The sequence below is a fragment of the Onychostoma macrolepis genome, chromosome 24 (genome assembly GCF_012432095.1).
Source record: "Onychostoma macrolepis isolate SWU-2019 chromosome 24, ASM1243209v1, whole genome shotgun sequence".
Lineage (NCBI taxonomy): Eukaryota > Metazoa > Chordata > Actinopteri > Cypriniformes > Cyprinidae > Onychostoma > Onychostoma macrolepis.
The window spans coordinates 11,449,754-11,469,692 of record NC_081178.1 but is presented as its reverse complement, the minus strand read 5'-3'; the positions used below and the strand labels follow the sequence as shown (position 1 = coordinate 11,469,692).

Genomic DNA, 19,939 nt, shown 5'->3' with positions numbered 1-19,939 from the left:
CTGCATGCAAACACCTTTAGCAGGTGAAAATCTATCTGTATGTCATTAATTATCGCGCAAAAAAGGGCTAATTAAATTTCAGTCTTTAACTAAAAGCAGAGTAACCGGCATTGACTGTTCTGAATCTCACTCGATCTCTCATAGTAAGGTCACACACTGATTCAATTAATGAATGAAAGATGATATATCATCAAATACTGCTGCAATTCTAAAAAAAAATGTCTTCTTGACACGCTGTTCCGCTTATCACTGTATGTGTAAGTGCTGCTGCTCCTGGCCTCTGCAAAGACTTTATCATCATGAAGTGTTGCCACTCTGCCACAGCGGCGAAGCCTCGTGATAATGACCTTTCGGTGACCTTCAGATTCCATTAGCTTATCTTATCAGAAATGGTGTATCTTATGTGACCCCACACATCACTACATGGACAAGGGCTTTCCCTCGGCACAGCGTGAGATAAAACGCACAAACGGACAAGGATGCACACAAACCCACAACAAGGTGGATAAGATCTTGCATAAAATCTCGACAACCGACCCGCCTCGTATCTATTATTCATCATCGGCGATCGTAAACAATGCGAGAGCAGAAAGTAATAACTGGCAAATACAAGACTGCATATATTTTCTGTATAAAAATGATAGATGGGCCCATAAACAACAATAAAGCAGGTGTTTATTAACTCACAGTAGGTTTTTCATCTTTTTTCATCTGTGAGAAATTTTAACGGTCAGTTCCAGCGTCGACTCAATATATTTCTCTACAACTTTATAATCCACTGCTGGTTAATTCCATCACCGTAGATCCTGTCCTCTATCATTTAGGGTAGGTGAGAATAAAACGGCGCACTGGCTGGTACAATGGCTGGTAAATACATCTCTCTGGGGCCACACCGTGCGTTCACCGTCTTAGTGAAACGCTGACAGTTTTTCTTATTCATTTTGTACAGAGGCTGTTAACGAGGGCAACTAGCCGATAATGTGCTTCAGTGAATCCTGCTATTTCCTGACAACAGCGTTTGACGGTGTAATTCTTTAATTAACTCACACACTAAGCCTTTTTGCTGTGTTCTGCTTCCTTTGACACCGTATACAGCCTTTTCTTAAGCCAGTTTGAAGGACACTTGTGAATAACGGCCAACTTTCCTCTGCTAATCTGCGCCTTCTCTCTCTGAACCGTATAAAGCAACATGACAACCAATCATTTTTTTTTCTTTCTTTTTTTCTGCTCAGAATCATAATGTTATTGTACAAAAGTTGGGGATCAGTATGATCTTTTTAAGAAACAAAACTTCTAAAAATGTGCATTAAATTGATCAAAATTGACAGTAAAAATACAAAAGATTTTAATTTCAAATAAATGCTGTTCTTTCTAGTCATATATATATATATATATATATATATATATATATATATATATATCAGCAGCCCAACTGTTTTGAACATTCAAAATAAGAAATGAACACCAAACCAGCATATCTAAATCATTATGTGACACTCAGGACTGGAGTAATGGCTGCTGAAAATTCAGCTTGGCAAAAATAGAAATAAAAATCTGGTTCTAATTCGCCCTGAGGAACTTTTTACATTTTTAATAAAGCAAAATTGCTTATGTACCTCAGTGGATGTATATCAAGAGCTGGATGTACTTGTTTGCATTTTGTGGTTTCACTAGAATGGATAGCGGGCCGCTGCAGCTGTGCAACAGCGATAGATGGAAGTCTGTGTACATAAGAGAAGATTACCACTGCTGCTTTCCACCTCTGATAACAGCCACAAACCCTCAGCTTAAACATTAAGAATAACACACTCCAATGCCCGATCACCACTCATTATAACACACACTAACACAGGGAAAAGTCTGGAGATGCTTCTTCTGTATCAGAGAAATGAATGTTTCATAAAGTGTAACAAAATCGAAAAAAGTGGTGGGAACGGATAAATGACATTCACAAAAGTCAAGATTAAAAATAACAGTCTTTCAACGTTTTTGAAATTATATATTTATAAAATAGTTTTTAATGAGAAATAGCATCTTCAAATGTAAAGCACATGGCACGAGATGCTAAAACAACTGCGAGAAACCACAAACAGTCAAAGACATCTGCCTTTTGTTTGCATACACAGCCCATACAATTAAGAAATACGACAGACGGAATGTAAGAACACATATTTTAGCATTTGTACGGATTGTGGAAGCTGTTAGTGCGCTTACTGCATGACATGGTTTGAATAGGCATGGCGGATTGTAGACTCGGATGTTTGAAAGTCTACATCCTCCATAGATGGACACTGCTGTGATTTAGGTTAAAAACGCCTAAATACCCAGCACATAACAAACAATCTGTTTAATAGGGCTGGAAAAATAAATCGATGCATCGCGAATCGAGAAACGATTCAGTATCGATTCTGAGATTTTCCGAATGCATCGCGATTCTTTCTCGAGTCGATTCTGAGATTAGTTTTGAACAACAGATGGCACTGCATGCTTTAGAAACAGCCATACTCTGCTTGTTTCCAAACCCTTACACACACTTGAACCTAAAATAATCATTAATAAAATTCGAAAAGGTTGAAGCGAATTACAACAGTGGGAATATGTTTACATTAATCTCGCGTCTGAGGTGAAATTACATGACTCTGCCTAACGCGCAAGCGCTCTTCTTCATGAACATTTGAGTGTGCGGATAAAAACTAGATTAGAGCGCCATCTGCTGTTAAAATCGAAGCTCAGAATCGATTCCAGAGGAATCGCTATGCATTCTGAAAATCTCAGAATTCATCCAGGAAACGATTCTGCATCGATTTATCGTCCCAGCCCTACTGTTTAACAGACAAAGCAATAGTGACGACTTAATAAAGAGAGTTACTCACACTTGTGTGGTGCGACATTACTGTCGGATTCAATATAGTCAGCATAGCATCGTCTTTTAGTTTCAATCTTTCTGAAAACCCTGCGTCGAATTGTGCCTTGTTTGTAAACGAATCAGCGGTAAAAAAAAAAAAAAAAGGGACTAAGTTCTGGCACTTCATTAAGAATAAAGTTCATCAAATAATGTGTATTGTTTGGTTTATGCGTAGAGCTGCGTTTGCCGCTCTTGTTATTTACCTACTATGTACGCAAATCGGTGGGCGGGGCTAAACAGGCAGCGATGTCGATCTTCTTCTGAGGAGGCGGTGTTTAGCCACACTGTTACATCATAAAGTGGCACATCCCACAAGCTGTCGTTTTGGCAGACTGGCTTCATCAATATAAGCTGTTTTTAGAATAACGACAAAGTTTTGAGTTCTGGACGTTTTTATAGTGCAATGACTTCTTATATGTCAAAAGATCAAGGGAATTTAGATTTCTCAGTTCATGACCCCTTTAAACGAACCAATTCAAATAACCATGTAAAAACATTTTAAGACATTAAAAATGGACTTTTAGAACATTAAAACTTAATGGGAATGATAGCAAAATGTTCTTAGGACATATTTTTGCTAGTTGGGATAAAGCATAGCAAACTCTCATGCAGACACTCTAAAACCCTCTCTGAGAACCTGACTATAAAATAACTCTTCAGAGCCTTGCTCTTAAACACTAAAAATAAGAAATGTATGAGAATTAAAACTAAAAAAGCCACAAGTGAAAGACCTTGACATTACTATGAATGTGTTTCTATGGGCATTCTTCCAGCATTGAGGCTGAATATGAAACGCTCTCCTTCTACACACTCTTTCAATCTTCTATCTGACGTCTCATGAATCAAACACACACACACACACACACACAGCCAATGTTTCTAATCTCCTCTTGTGGAAAGGCTTTGAATATTCTATAGGTTTTATAATGGGCTGCTCTTTTAAATTACCTGACCTTTGAGATAGGAATCAGAGGATCCAGCATCTCCTTAGCGTTGGCATCAATAGATTCAGTGCTCTGGTACAGAGTAACGTGATCATAAACAAACTGCCCTTTCTTCTTTAGCACGGCTGCTTCTAGCAATTTTTTTTTCTCTGCGTGATATTACACCCTGCCAAAGGTCACTCCCACTCAACAGAAACATATTAGAGGAATGATTTGCTGCTCTGCCATTTACTATGCTGGGAAAAAAAGGTGTGCAATACAATAAAGGGGGTTAATACAAAAAAAGGGTGCAATACCTACTTTATTGGGGGTATCTGAATGACTTGGTCTTGAATGAATCCATCTGTTTGCTCTGAAGAGAGAGCTTCAAATGCTGACATTAAGAAAATATCACCTTCTGAAAGCAATTCAACCAAGAATGCCGGTGTGATTGTGTTTATACTTGAGATGTATAGATTTGAAGATTTTCCAATGAAGGCATAAAGTACATGTTATCTGGATGAAATTATTGTGTGTGCATTTTGTCGGTTTGAGCGGTTTAGATGCAAATGTGCATCTGCTAAGCAGCAGGAGTGCAACCTGATGGAGTGCTTTATTTCTCATTTTAAAGAGGGTAGTTCTGGTCCTTGAAGCTGACTGGTCAATACTAGTGCTCCAGCTGTGCTAAAATGCATGAAGTGGTAGCTATGATACAAATTACCTGTTCAATTAGCTGCTGTGCACATAACAGAAGACCATTCCAACATCTGAGTAAAAATAAAATAATAAAATAAAATAAATAGAAATGTGAGCATGCCTGTAACAAAAGTCACTGCATTACTACATAAAAATATTAAGGAATTTAAAAATAAATAAAATACATAAATGTGTGAGTGTGCATGTGTTTGAGTGTGTAATTACAGTATAAACACATATATACTATTATGATAATAAAATATAATAAAATATATAAATATGAGCTTTATAAGTTAATTACATGAATCTAAGTTTCTTATCTTTATATACTCAAAAGTTTGAGGTCAGTAACAATGAAAAATTTTAAAAATGATTTTTACATTTTTATTCTACAAGGATGCATTAAATTAATCCAAAAAGGGGCAGTTAAGACTCTATATATATTTTGAAAAAAAATTGATAAAAAAAAGCATACTGTATAAACACTCATATTATAAAATACACATTACGTGACAAAAATATCAAGGACGCAAATTTTTATCAAATAAATTAGTGAGTAAATACATTGTAAATCAATAAATAGTAATTTTATGATAAATGATATAATTATATTTTTAATATATTGATAAAAATATGTATATTGATAAATATATATATATATATATATATATATATATATATATATATATATATATATATATATCAATCAGTGCTGTCAAACGATTAATCGCATTCAAAATAAAAGTTTAATATATATAATATATGTGTGTACTGTGTATATTTATTATGTATATATAAATACACACACACACGCACATATGTTTAAGAAAAAATATTTTTTATATATTAAATATATTTATAATAATCTAAATTATATGAATATACACATTTGCATGCAAATACATATATTTTCAAAATATATACATGCATGTGTGTGTATTTATATATGCATAATAAATACACAGTACACGCACATATGTAAACAAAAACTTTTATTTTGATGCGATTAATTGTTTGTCAGCCCTGAGATATATATATATGTATCTCAGTGCTGTCAAACGATTAATCGCATCAAAATAAAAGTATATATATATATAGTCAATATATTTTTATATTGAATATATTTTACACATTTGGATTTAATGGCTAAAGGAAGTTGTATTGTTGAGGTTGAAAACACAGAGATGACTGAAAAACTGGTGAACTAAACTCAGTATGAAAAACATAACTTTTTGGGGGGCGCTTTTACATTTTTTTCGTGATAGGACAGTTGAGATATGACCAGAAGTGAGTGAGAGAGAAAGAGGAGGACGGGATCGGGAAAGATTCACAAGGCAGGATTCAAACTCGGGACACCCGAAGCGCAACGGCTTGGACTCACTCATGCAACATCATGTTCCTCCTCGGTGACTGATCTGATGATGTCTTCTGCAGAGGTTGGCTTGTTAGGCTTCAGTTCCATTTGAACAGGAATGATTCCCACTACACATACAGTAGATGACATGCCACTCAGACTCAAAGTGTGTGCCAAGGCCCTTAACATATGGCTCAACAACAGCACAGGATCCACCAAGGTTGTAAATATCATCCTTGTTACGCCTCACATCCTTGGAGCGAGGCTACGGGACAGATACAAGGTGATGCTTCACGTGAATCAAGACGCTACCTCCGTGTCTCCCCGCCAGCACCTCAGCGTAAGTTATGAGTGCCATCCATCTTGTGTAGAGTGTTTATGTGTCTGCGTGTGTGTGAGTGTGCGTGTAATTGCTCATTAGCCATGCTTGAGAGGAGCAGAGGCCAGATTCACAGGATGGTATTAAACTGAGCTCACAACTGGTCCAAACTGTTACTGTTCCACTGATTTACAGACTCCACACAAAGACTGCATACAGTATGAGCTTTAGTGACCTCACAATCTAATAGGTGACTGTGGTTAATTTCCCTTGACATTGCCTTCAGTTACCCCTTTTACGGTTTTAAGTTTATTGTATTCAAGTTTATGGTATTGAATATATAAAAATAAACAATGTACATAAAATTAAATCCAAAAATAAAGAAAATGTGTTTTATATATATATATATATATATATATATATATATATATATATATATATATATATATATATATATATATATATATATATATATATATATATATATATATATATATATATATATATTTTTTATTTATAAAATACAATATATTAAAGATTAAAAAATATTATAATATTAAAATAATAAACTATTAGAGTCAAAGGGACAAAACTACAAAAATGCATTGCATTATAATATAAATACAAAAATAACAAACATAAAAATATAAAATTCAATTATTATTTTATAAAATGCAATGCATATTAAGGATTAAAATGGAAAAAACATGCATACGCTAAAAATGTTAGTTTAGTAGTAAAATATGAAGGACACAGCTTTTCAATAAAAATAATAAAATACAAAAAATAAAATATTTATTTTGTAAAAATATACAATTATTATTTTATTATTAATTATTATATATATATATATATATATATATAATTATTATTTTTTTTTTTTTAAATTATATCCAGTTCATAATTATTGATAAATATTGAAAAGATACTGAATATATTCATACATTTAATATATAGCGCACAAAATATCACTAAAGTTACATATTGTTGGGTTCTTTGCACTCTAATTTGGGCAAATAGTTCAGTACTTTATTTACATGAACTATCACTATCGATGACTTAAGGAATACCTGCTAGTGCATATAACATTCTACAAAGATGTTAAATTTCTACAAAGATGTTAAACTCTCTAAATTTCATATTAAAGCTCAAGTTCAATTTTAATAATATATCTAAAGTAAAATGTTAAATCACCTACCTGCTACCAAGACCAACCTGAATATTTATGGCTTATTTGGTTTGTTAAGGAATGTTTGGACACTTTAGAAAAACAAAACACTTGCAAATCAAAACATTAAAATCTACATACCTAGAAATATAACAGACAGGAAACTCCTATTTAATTCGGCACCCCGGAATCAAGTAGGCGCTGTATACAAATTCAAATGATATGCTGTACAGTAAAAACTCATGAGCAGCTCCCTTTGCTCTTGTGCGTCTTGTAATGGAAAAGAAAATCTCAGAAGAAAAGTCAAAGTAGATATATTTTAGGTGCTTCATCTTATATAACTGGAACAGGCTGCTATATTCAGATACGAGTTAAATTGAGCCTCTCAATAGGGAATTTACTGCTGATCTCCACAAATTATATACTGTATGTGGGTATCGTGAGCAATTAATACACCCTGAAAGCTCAGCAAAAACACAATGTTACATTTTATATAAAGCACAGGTATTACAAATGTGAATGCGGCTCAGAACAACGAGGTCGGCGGGCAGAACTCTGGGAACAGACCGTGTATTCATGGTTTGATCAAGATGATTTTTGATGGTGCTCGACGAACGGATTGATTTTATTGCAATCTTGTGAGTTGTACGACGGTAAGCAGCGTATAAGCACCCGGTGAACAGAAAAAGAGCTTCAATATCCATTCCACTCTTCGCTTCAAACCGCACTTCACAACGACTGAAATACTCTTTCTTACTTTTACACTTCAGTTTCAAGTACTGCTTTAGACTCTCGAACCGAGGTTTGCATAACAACTGATGTAAAATCAAGGTTTCTTCCTCTTTTTTGCCGAGAACATCCGGCAGCGCTCATCAGGGGTATTATGGCCCATTTTTCTACGTATGACGCAGATGCAGGAAACAGACTTAATAGTTTAATGCAAAAATAGCCCCACTTTGTCACATTAGACATCTTGTATGATAAAATTCAGCCAAATGCACACTGTTTTGGTAGCTCGTCTCCTGTTCTGTGATAAAGCATGGTCAGTTATGGAGGGATGCGAGTAGGAAAGCTCCATCAGCATTTGATAGAGCACTTCCCACAAGCTCGGGTTAATTCTTTTGCTCGGTTCCAAAATTAGTCTTTTCAGCACATTCTTAGCCGCAGACGCTGCTCTTCCAGTCGCTCTTACACAAAGCCTAATTAACTTCATGAAGTTTGAATTTCAGAGCTGGAAATGAACGAGAGATCCTGGTGCAGCAGCAGAATGAAAGGCCATGAGGAGCTTAATCACATTCACATTATCTGGAGCTTTGTGCAAGATCATATTTGATTCCAGGATAGGCAAACTTGTGATGAATAATGTACTTGAAAGGAATCAGCATTACGGGGAATCCATAATGGGCCAAACTAATAAAATGTGATACTGCCATAATGTTGAGCTTCTATATAGATAACAATTTTGGAAAATCCCGCAAAAGCTGCCCGGATCATATCTAATCTCAAAACAAAAATACAAAATTATGTTTTCCATAATGACAATGAAGCCTATTTTTAATGGGGTTTTTCATGACCAAAGATTTTGTATATTTAAATTTCAGCATTTTTTCCCTCAAAATTCTCATTATTGTACTGTATCTGGCAATTTAAAAAAAAGTCTAGTTCTCATTCATCTCAATGATGATCTCAGATCAATACAAGCTTTTAAAATAAATAAATAAATACCATCATAAAAGTCAGCACAATTGCTAGATATATAAATACTTCGTTTTATAATATATATAGTGCTGTCAATCGATAAAAAATTTAAATCGCGTTACGATCACATGTGGAATTTGGTCGTTTACTGTTGTTAAAATATGCTATTTATAGCCTTTTATATCGCTGCACAAATGAGCATTTCAGATGTACACATTCAGCTCAAGAAAATCACATACAAACCATATCTATCGTAATCATGTTTATTATCTTATATCATCTATAGTGGCTGTTGTCATGTTTATTTCTGCTGTGTAAAAGCCTTAACATGTGTGCTCTGCTGAAACTCACGTTGTTTGTGATGTTAAAACCGCCTCTCCGTTCTTAAGTTGCCAGGGATACATTCCAAGTATAATACACATTAGTAAAAGGATCTATTTTAATTTTTATTTGTCTATATACACTTAGGGCGGCCACGGTACATTATAAAAGTAGCCCAAAAAACCGCAACCCACGGCTCTAATTTTTCCCGTGACTGTATTTTCAAAATAGCCCACTTGTGCCGCTGCCCTGGCAACACTGGTTCACTGTTCCCTCATCACACAATGATAGATGACCTTCCGCACTGAGATGACGGGAAGACATTGGGGTCAAACCTTATCAAATGATTAATTTGCTTTAAAAAAATATTAATGTGTTCAATTTTTTTTATTAATCGCATGCGTTAATGCGACACCTAATATATATAAAAGATATAATAGATATATATATAAAATCTCACTGTCACGTCTCATATTTTTCTTCCACAAAAATATTAAGTAACTACATATTATGCAGCACAACTATTTTAAACATTGATTATAATTGAAATCTTGAGCACCAAATCAGCATGTTAGAATGATTTCTGAAGGATCATGTGACACTAAAGACTAAAGTAATGGGTGCTGAAAATTCAGCTTTGCAATCACAGGAATAAATGACATTTTAAAAGCAATTACATAAAACAAATATTTTAGATTGAAATAATATTTCACAATATTACTGCTTTTATTGTATTTTTGATCAAATAAATGCAGCCTTGGTGAGACTTCTTAAATAAACGTATTATAGAATAAAAATATATATATAAATAAAATATTTTGTTATTTTGTGAAATGACCCATCAGTGTGTGTTCCTGTCACACTCTGTTTTTATGAGATTTGCCCATAAAAGCCTTTCACCATGCTGCTCCTCTGAGAACATTTCAATGTTTTCTCTCTTTTTTTTTTCATAAATATAAAATCTGAAAACTCACATGGGCTTTTATGGCATTTTGTTGAAATGAGTCAGTGCTTTCCTTGCATGCACAGAAGACCTCATGCGAGGCACTGCACCAAGAGACAGAACAGCTGCAGTGACTTCTCCCCCCAAAATTGTAAGACTAAAAACTTTTCATAGAAGAAAGCTGCCCAGCGGTCGAGCTCTCCGTCTGTCTAATCTGCTTGTGTTGGTATTGGCCCTGAACCTCCCTCATTGTTCCAGTCATTTCCACCTGGGGATCTCCGGCAGGACAGTCTTACAAACAATGTCATCTGTCCCTAAAAGATAAGACCGTAAATCTTTCTCTTTATCTCTCCTGCACTGAGTGACAGAGCTGTAATAAGAGGAACACAGCTGCTACATGTTACACAGCGTATCTGTGACGGCTTCTAATGTCGTCATTAGCCCTGTACTTCATCTGCGGGTCTAATGAGCCACTTAGAGAGGGGAAGCAACGCAACTGGGAGGAAGAGAACAGAGACGGCGAGAATAGTGAGGTCAATGCTCTCAGAAAGAGTGAGCAATGATGTGACATCAAACTCAAGATCGCATAGATCCTCATTAGCGACTTTTCATAAAACTATGTCTCACTTTCAGGTTCTATATCGGGGAGCCGACCTTGATCACATAAACCCCTACTTTGCTCTTGAGACTCTGTTGAGACTCTGTCTCAATGTCAGTCTGAATGCTATCGTAGAGTTTCAGACACCTCAAGCCACAGCTGAAATCTGCTGGCTGGAAAATGGCTGTTTATTATCGGGGTGCGACTGCACTGCGCCAATTTTGTCTGACTTGATTTGATCATTTGCCAACAGTGCAATAGGAGAAAAGGGGATACAGAAAGCAGCCAACAGGTTTTTATATTCATAAATATTTTTACAGCTCCTGCAGGGTGCTCTTTCATAGTCTTTTTCCCTTCTTCCTTTAACTTACTGTATAGAAGTCACTTGAATTGAATTCTGTAGATAACTCCAGCCTTAGATGTGCTCTCAATTTTTGGATTTTATCAACTTTACCCATTTTTTAACTTAAATCTACCACTGCCATAAAAAATGAACTACTGGCAATGTCGTCGTACTTATATTGGCATAATGAATTGTGATTGGTCATCCAAACATTAAGTTTATTCAAGGAATTTGAATTGTAATTTGAGGGTCTCAATCAATCAATCAACCAGTCCCAATACCTACAACTTTCAAACTGTTATTTTACCTAAAATAATAATAATTTTTATTGAAATCATGCACTGGAGTATGAGACTCAAAGTATCTGTAAGTGGGGTTATGGGTGAACTATTCCTTTAATGTTAATAAAATAAAACACAAAGAGAAAAATAACTCCCTGCTCCTGACTGAAGAACTTTAATACCATTGCTAAAGTTCAGCAGTAATAAAATAACTTAATAGTATCGATAACAGTATCGGTATTGGTATCGGTATCGATACCCATCCCTAATGTCAACACATTCAGACTCAAAGTAGAGTAGCAACAGAAAGTCGATGTGCAGTTCAGAGGTGGCTATGCTAACAAACAGCCATGGCAGAGATCAAACCTGTTCTGAAAAGCTGTTTTAGCAGAAGTTTTATATAGTGTCAAGACATTCAAAGGCTTTAAGGGTCCTCATATTCTTACATTCATATTTTAACTAGTATACAGCCATTTCTGAGCCGGTTGCATATTGAGCCACATTTAACAGTACAACCGAGGTCTCCAGCTGAAGATATAGAGCTTAATTAGTAACACAGACTATAATGAAAATAATACAGCAGTAATGAGCACAAGTGCCACAACTCATGCTGGAAACTTATACATTATGAATCTGAATTTTTAATAGAAGTGCTCAGGCAGGATTATATAATGTCTTAAATTCAGTTCCTTAAGAGTGTAAATAGCTTTAGTTGGAGTCATGTAGCAGATGGGCACTTTAGCTTCACAGAAAACCAGTGCAATGACACAGATTTAATGGCTTCATTTACCTGTTTAATTGTATTTTAGCTCTGTTCAAAAGGAAATAAGAGACAGAACTGCCCTTGTTCTGATTTGTTTATCTAAGCAAGCCAATGCTCTCAATTTTCCTTTTAAAGCACAAGAAACATCTTGAGGGTGAGAAAATAAAAGGACTGTGATATGTGAGAGCTCAGAGCCGAGAAAGCCAGAAGAGACAGAGCATAATTTCAACAGTCTGCTGATGCTGCCGTACCATTAGGCAGAGGCAACAATTTTGAAAGGGAATAAAGTCCCTGAGGTACATTATAAGCTCCACTTCTCAAAGGTCACTGCAAGACTGCAGCAAGCGCAGGAAATTACCACCGCAGACCCCAATTAAAACAGATCGTATAGATTTTATCTGCACAACTAAGCCAGGTGTGAGTTGCACTGTAACATTTTTGCTCCAGGGCTGCCATGAGACCCTGTCATGCTGCATCCTTCCATCCTTCCACACTCACACCGCATTCCCTTCACACTAACACATATTCAATTCCAATTACAATATCTGTCGTTTTTTCAAACACACAGAAACATATAGTGTCAACGGTACAATTGCAATCCAATCAATAGAACAATTTTGCTACTAAAAAGCTGCATTACTTAAATATTTTGATTTGCAGAGATGCTACTGGTCAACACTGCTGAGAGTCATGTCAGGTAATCACACACAAACATTCTTAGAAAAATCTGAGAGAAAAAAAACTTGACATCAAAACGTTTATTTAATTCCCATTTAAAAAATTATTTGCATTAATTATTAACAGACACATAAATACACACACACACACACACACACACACACAAACATATATACATAGGCTATATAGAAAGAGAAAGAGAGCGAGAGAGCGAGATAAGGGTTTTTACATTTTATATTACTATAATATTATAAATACAGTAGTCTTAAAGTTGTCTTTAGGTTTTTGAAAGACTTTGATGAAAGGTTTTGATCCATATCAAATGTTGACTCGTTTATTTATTTATAAATATGTATAATATTTATAGATAATACACTATATATAAATGTATATATAAATATATAATGTAGTTTATTTAATATAAAAATAAAACTTACAATTATTTATATAAATATGAACATAAAAATTGATACAAGTAATTATTCATATTTTAATTATTCACATTATTAAATAACATGATAAACTGTTAAATAATTGGAAATTACTGAGGTGTAACTGTATATGTGTGTGTGCGCAATTATGTAATGTGGATAATGATTAAAAATAGTAATATTTAGATTTAATATACTATACTGCAAAAATGATTGTGATTTTAACAGTAAAAACTCAAAAAATGCTACAGTAAAAACCTGTTAATTGGTTAACAGTAAGTTTTCCTACTATATACGGTGAATAAATGTAATTACATTTGATGACAGTTTTTGGAAGTGAAAATTGTATAATTTACAGTGAAAAACTGTAAATTGACATTCCCATAACTCCCTGCATGACACCTCACATTTGTTGTTTTTTGGTTGAAATAACTGTTTCTTCTTAGTTTTTTTCTAATCAGTTTTATCTTACATCTAATATATTTTTTTTTACAGTGAATTTAATTTAAATCTGTAAATCCTAAAATATTTTACAGTTTTTACAGTGTACATAAATAAAATGTATACTACAGTATATATAGTCTTTATATTATTCTTTTTTTTGTAGAATATAGTTCATCTAATATAAAATTACAATTATTTACAAAAATATGAATGAATCAAAAAGAATCATGATATATCAATATGACTGTACTGGCACAGTCTTTGTAATCGAGCCATCAATCTCACACTCCTGAGCTGAATTCACACTACTACAATTTCTCATTGAGACGTAAGGGACTAAAAATAGCAGCAACAAAACCGGCGAGACTGATGAGATTAACACACTATACCTGACCTAAAATCCAGATAAGACGAACAATGAGCTAATTGAAAAAGACTGCTGAGGTGTTTTATTGTGATATGGTAAGACAAGTAAAACCGTTTAAGTTAACACACACACACACACACACACAAACACATATTGCGCAATGTGCTCTAACTCCGATTAATTCTAATGAGGTCACCACTCGGCTGTGAGCAAGAACCGTGTCCGATTTGGATAAATGCTCTCTAAGGATTTGGCTCTCTAGCAGAAATCCTGGAGGTTGGTAACTTGGGGATTAACACACTTCAGCGCTCACACACACAGAGAGAGTGTGGCTAAACTTTACCCGTGTTATTCCGGTAGGTTCCAGTGTGGCCCGGAGGGAGCGCTTCTCCCTGGCTCTGGCTCAAGCTTCTCATGGGGACTTTCTGGTAGACTCTGTCTTCATATATGGGATCGATGTGGTGCTCTGGGGACTGCAGGGGCCTCAGCTCAGGGACCAGGTGAGCGTGCTGACTGCTGTACGATCCTCGAGATCCTGAAAGAATCACGAAAGAAACAGTTCCTGTTAGTGATGATAATTTTAAGTTGGAAGAAAAAATCTTGCAAACTAAGTCCCTTATGAATCAGAACAACAATACGGCAGTGTAAGCACATCATTATGCTGATCCTATAATGCACATAAGCTGTTGGCCATCACACTAGATCTACCAATCACAACATGTCCAAGGCATCAGAAAGCAAATTAGTCGATAGTTCCTTCCTGATCTAGAGTGTATCTCTGGGAAACAACAAGGAGAGTATGAAGCTGATGTTTATGAACCTTTTGATCCACAGGAGAAAGACAAATGCGACTCAGCATTAAGTCATATATCCATAGTCATGCACACTATATTTATATATCCAGGCTTGGTAGAAGTCTACAAGGACTCCAGGGTTATATTTTAAAAATATGCGTATTTTATATATTATTTAATATATATGTGTATGTGTGTCTGTGTGTGTGTGTTATTAAACAATTAGTATTACTAAATATTATTTATATATAATAAAATTAATTTGTATTACAATTTTTAAAACCTTGATACAAGTATTGTTTTAGTATATAAGTATTATTGCAATACAATGATATAATAATAAAAAGCCTCATAATATATTGATATATGATTGTATGGACACAGCCGTAGTAATCCTTCCCTTCTTGATCAAGAGTCCATGCTGGGATCTCCAGAGAGCGTGAAGGAGAGCTTTAAGATGATGTTTATGAACCTTAGACACAGGAGGAAAGCAAATGCTAACTCAACATTCACTCACATACTCGCATTGATCCACACACTTTATATCCCAGCTTTGCAACGGCCTACAGGGATCCCACACACCCACACACACAGACACACAATCTTTAGGACTGGAGGTTTCTCTATATCTTGGCAGCTCGTCTCACTGGTTTTCAGGGAATGACAGCAATGTACTACTCTAAACAGCAACGTAAACAATCAGCAGAACAGAGACGCTTCCTCAAGGCCGATGGAACGGAACACGCACATGCATGTTAATCTTCAAACTACTGCAATGTCTGATCTGCTCTGGTGCTCTGTTGCTTTAATTGTGCAAGGTTCAGAAAATAAGAAGCTGTAGATATACAGGGTATTGTGTGTAATCACCTTATCAGTGTCCGGCAGACAAACGCCCCTCTTCCCTAACCTGATTTCCTTAGTGCTGGAGGAGATCCATCGGGATACATCCACAATCCCTGAAACCTCTCTCTATCTCTCTCTGCTTTATCATCTGAGAAGCTATATTTTCTTCTGACCAGGTAGGAAAGATGAATGACATGAGAGTCAGAGAATAAGACATGAACTTTTGTAGATAACACCAACATTTGATAGGAAAGCCAGAGGTTTTTAAACTGGTGTCTGGGGACCACAAGGGGGCTGCAAAGGGGTGCTTGGGGGTCTGTGGAAAAATGTAGGAAAGAGATTTTTTTATCTATCTATCTATATATAAAAAAAAAATCTATATATATATTTATATAAAAAAACCTACTGATTATATCTAAGTATAATACAAAGTAAATACTCCCCAGACAATGACTTTTTTAGTTTTAATATGAATGCTACAAAAATATTAAAAAAGTATTTATATTTTCCAGAAAATATATTTTAATAATTTGTTGTGTTTTAGTACTGCAACAATTTAAAGGGCAATTATTTAATTTAGGAAACAAAATGTCTTTGTATTTTATATTTTAGAAAGGGGGTCTCCAGAATATATTCTCCAAATTACATTTGAACAATTATGATTTTAGCACTGTGACAATTTAAAAGCCAATTATTTAATTTTGAGAATTAACATTCATATTTTATACTTAATATTTTTTGTGACAATAGCTCTTCACATTCAGAGGTCAATCACATTACAAATGCGTGAAAGCTCTTAAGGTAGACAGAAGAATGAATAGCCACTCTGCTGAAAAGACTTCCAGCCAATTACTATGCGGGTCCAGGCTGGTTTATGCTGGTTTGTTGCTGCTCTGCCTGGTAGACCAGCATATTTGTGCTGTTCGTTCTGGAGGAGCTGATTGAAAACAGAAGTCTTGCTGGTTAAGCTGGTGAAAAATCCTAGAGGGAACAGCAGCATCCAAAGCGCAACATATGCTGGTCTCTTCACTGAGAGACATGGGCAGTCTGAGAGACGGACAGATGGCTGACTGGGCAGATAGAAAGACTGACAGACAAGCAGGAGAACAAGAAGAGACATGTAAGAACAGAGAGAAACTGAGAGGCCAACAGACAGAGACACCACATCTCAGATGTTGCCAACAGGTCCAAGTGATTACAAGCGCCTGTGAAAGCAGCAAAGCAGCACGTCTCACTGCAGGAGAATCACAGCTTTTCAAAGGCAATTTCGTGGCTAAACTCTTTGTCCAGGTGGAGGATTTGGACTGACAGGTCAGGGGCTCCCGCACAGACGCCTATACAAACTAGCAAAAACGTTCCCGTATCTTGTGAGGAGACGCGTGTAACATCCGTTCGATCTGCCCTCACGCTCCCTACCCACCTAATGATGAAACATTACATCTAAAAGAGAAATCCACGAGCCTTTGATACAGCTGGCTGAATAAATAGGTTTGTACATCTGGTACACATTTGGAACAACTTAGACAAGCGCTCTGAAGCACCTCTTCAGCGTCTAATCACAGGCGAAGTGTTAATAGTGCTTCAAGCATCTGAGCATTGGCTGTGCATCATGTTCTCTGTTTGCTGTCATTAAAGCGTGAAGATGATAGATCGAGTTTTGGATCTAATGCACCACCTAGTTTAGCGCTCAGACTAAACCTGTCAATTAATCTCTTATAAAAATCAATAGTTCATGCTCTAAAATCTGATTGGATGGAAGCAGTTTTAAAATTCAATACACCTGGAGATGACCGCACATCAGTTAAATTGTGTTAATGCGTCAGGTTGCTACTATACATTGACAGACAACCAAAAACAGCCATTTGAACTGTATTATTCTGACTTCTGAGTTCTTTATCAAGATGATGATCAATCTTCGTTTTCGCAATAATGTTGATGATAATAAATTTAAAAATAAATACAATAGAAATATAATCTATTAATTTGATAATTAATAAATGGTAATTTATAAAGTATTTAACAACATCACACAATTATTGGCACCCCTAGAAATTCTCATAAGTAAAATATCTCTGAAGTATATTCCCATTCATATTTACAATTTTAAGCACTCCAGGGGGATTATGAACATGAAATTATCCAGCCATGGCTTCCTGTTTCACAGAAATATAAATAGGAGGGTATATTTATTAAATATAAATATAAAAGTCCAAATTTCCGTAATCATCCATCACAATGAGAAAAACCAAAGTATATATTACTGATGTGCAACAAAAGATAATTGAGCTTCACAAATTAGTGAAGTGGCTTTAAGAAAAGAGCTAGAGCAGTGAAAACTCCCATTTCCACCATCAGGGCAATAATTAAGAATTTCCAATCAACATAAAATGTTACCAAACTGCCTGGAAGAGGACGTGTGTCTATATCGTCCTAATTCACGGTGAGAAGGAGAGTTTGAGTGGCTAAAGACTCTCCAAGGTACTCAGCTGGAAAACAGCAGAAAATAGTTGAGTCTCGGGGTCAGAAAACCTTTTAAAAAAAATTGTCAAACAGCACCTACATCACCACATGTTGTTTGGGAGGGTTTCAAGTAAAATTCTAGCTCATCCAAAAACAAACTCCAGCATATTCAGTTATCAGACACGACTGGAATTTCAAATGGGACTGGCTTCTATGGTCAGATGAAACAAAAAAATGAGCTTTTTAGCAGCAAACACTCAAGATGGGTTTGGTGAATACAGGGATAAAAGTACCCCATGTGTACAATGAAATATACTGCTGTATTTTTGATGTTGTGGGCCTATATTTCTGCTGGAGGTCCTGGACATCTTGTTTAGACACATGACATCATGGATTCTATCAAATACCAACAGATAAAAAAAATGGTCTCTGATCTCTTGTCAGGTGTTTTCTATCCTCATCAGGCATTATAGGAGAAAATTTAGAGCTGTTAAACTGGCAAATGGAGGTTTCAAAAAGTATTGAATAAAAGGGTGCCGTTAATTGTGGCCAATGTGTATTTGAGAAAAACATTTATTTCATAATGATATTTCCCCCCAATTTAAATTCTTATTCTCCAATGAAAGGTTACATTTTTGTGAATTTTTTAAATAAAAGATCAAAAGGATTAACAATGCAGATTAATTTTCAGAGCCTTCTTTGATCATATTTACCAAGGGTACCAAAAATTCTGACCATGTGTGTATGTAACAAATATATTAGACAGACTATAATAATAATAATAATAATAAACAACAACAACAACAACAATACAATTGTAATTAATATAATAGGTCACAAAAATTACAATTAAATCTGTAAGTAAGTTACATATTTATAGCCAACAACTAAACAAAAAGCAAAGAAAACTGACTTTATCGTAACACTTCAAGTGGCTTATTGTACTTTTGTCATACAAACTTCACAAAAATCTACTGTCATAAACTTATCTTGTACTAAGCTTGAAAGCAACCTCTCCTCTAGATCAAAACAGATAAAACAGGAGTAAAGTAACAGAAAAATATAATAGCAAAGTACAGAGTCTTTACTTTCAAAAAGGCAACAATTTTCTAGCTCTACAAATAGATTTTCTCTAAATAGGCCTGTATTTTCATAGTGCTTTCACGCTGATACTCATGTGAAGTGATGAGCTTATTCAAGAGTCATTTTAACCACTCAAGTTAGAACAGAAAATAATGTTTTTCCTCAAAACACCATGTTTCTGTACTGTTTACCCTGATTTACCCAACACTTGCACATAGTTTTGCTTTTGCAGAAGTAAGACGAGCAGTAAAGTCCATCTTTCTCTGTCTTAGTAAGAGTCCAACTCTGCTATTGTCTCTCGCACGGCCTCCGGGTGTAATGACACACATCATCAGCCCCTCACCGACAATCCCTTTGCATACTACATCATGAAAGACAGGCTCACCAACGCATCAAATACCCTCCAGAAATCAGGGAAGCCTGGCAAACAAAGTCTCCCGTCTATACTACGTAATTGCCTTCAAATCTAATCAGTTTCCGGTCAGTGCCCTGGTGGATGGACTGGGCTGCTACCACTGTACAGATAC

The 19,939-nt window shown here is 35.3% G+C and overlaps 1 protein-coding gene across 4 annotated transcripts in view; it reads right to left on the bottom strand.

The window, feature by feature from the left end:
• ctnnd2a (catenin (cadherin-associated protein), delta 2a) overlaps window positions 1–19,939 on the bottom strand; it is a 320,045-nt gene that overhangs the window by 124,651 nt on the left and 175,455 nt on the right. For all 4 annotated transcript variants that reach the window (XM_058765069.1, XM_058765068.1, XM_058765071.1 and 1 more), the window contains one exon: window positions 14,576–14,767. In XM_058765069.1, the coding sequence (XP_058621052.1) occupies window positions 14,576–14,767 (192 nt within the window). The remainder of the gene's footprint in view (window positions 1–14,575; window positions 14,768–19,939) is intronic.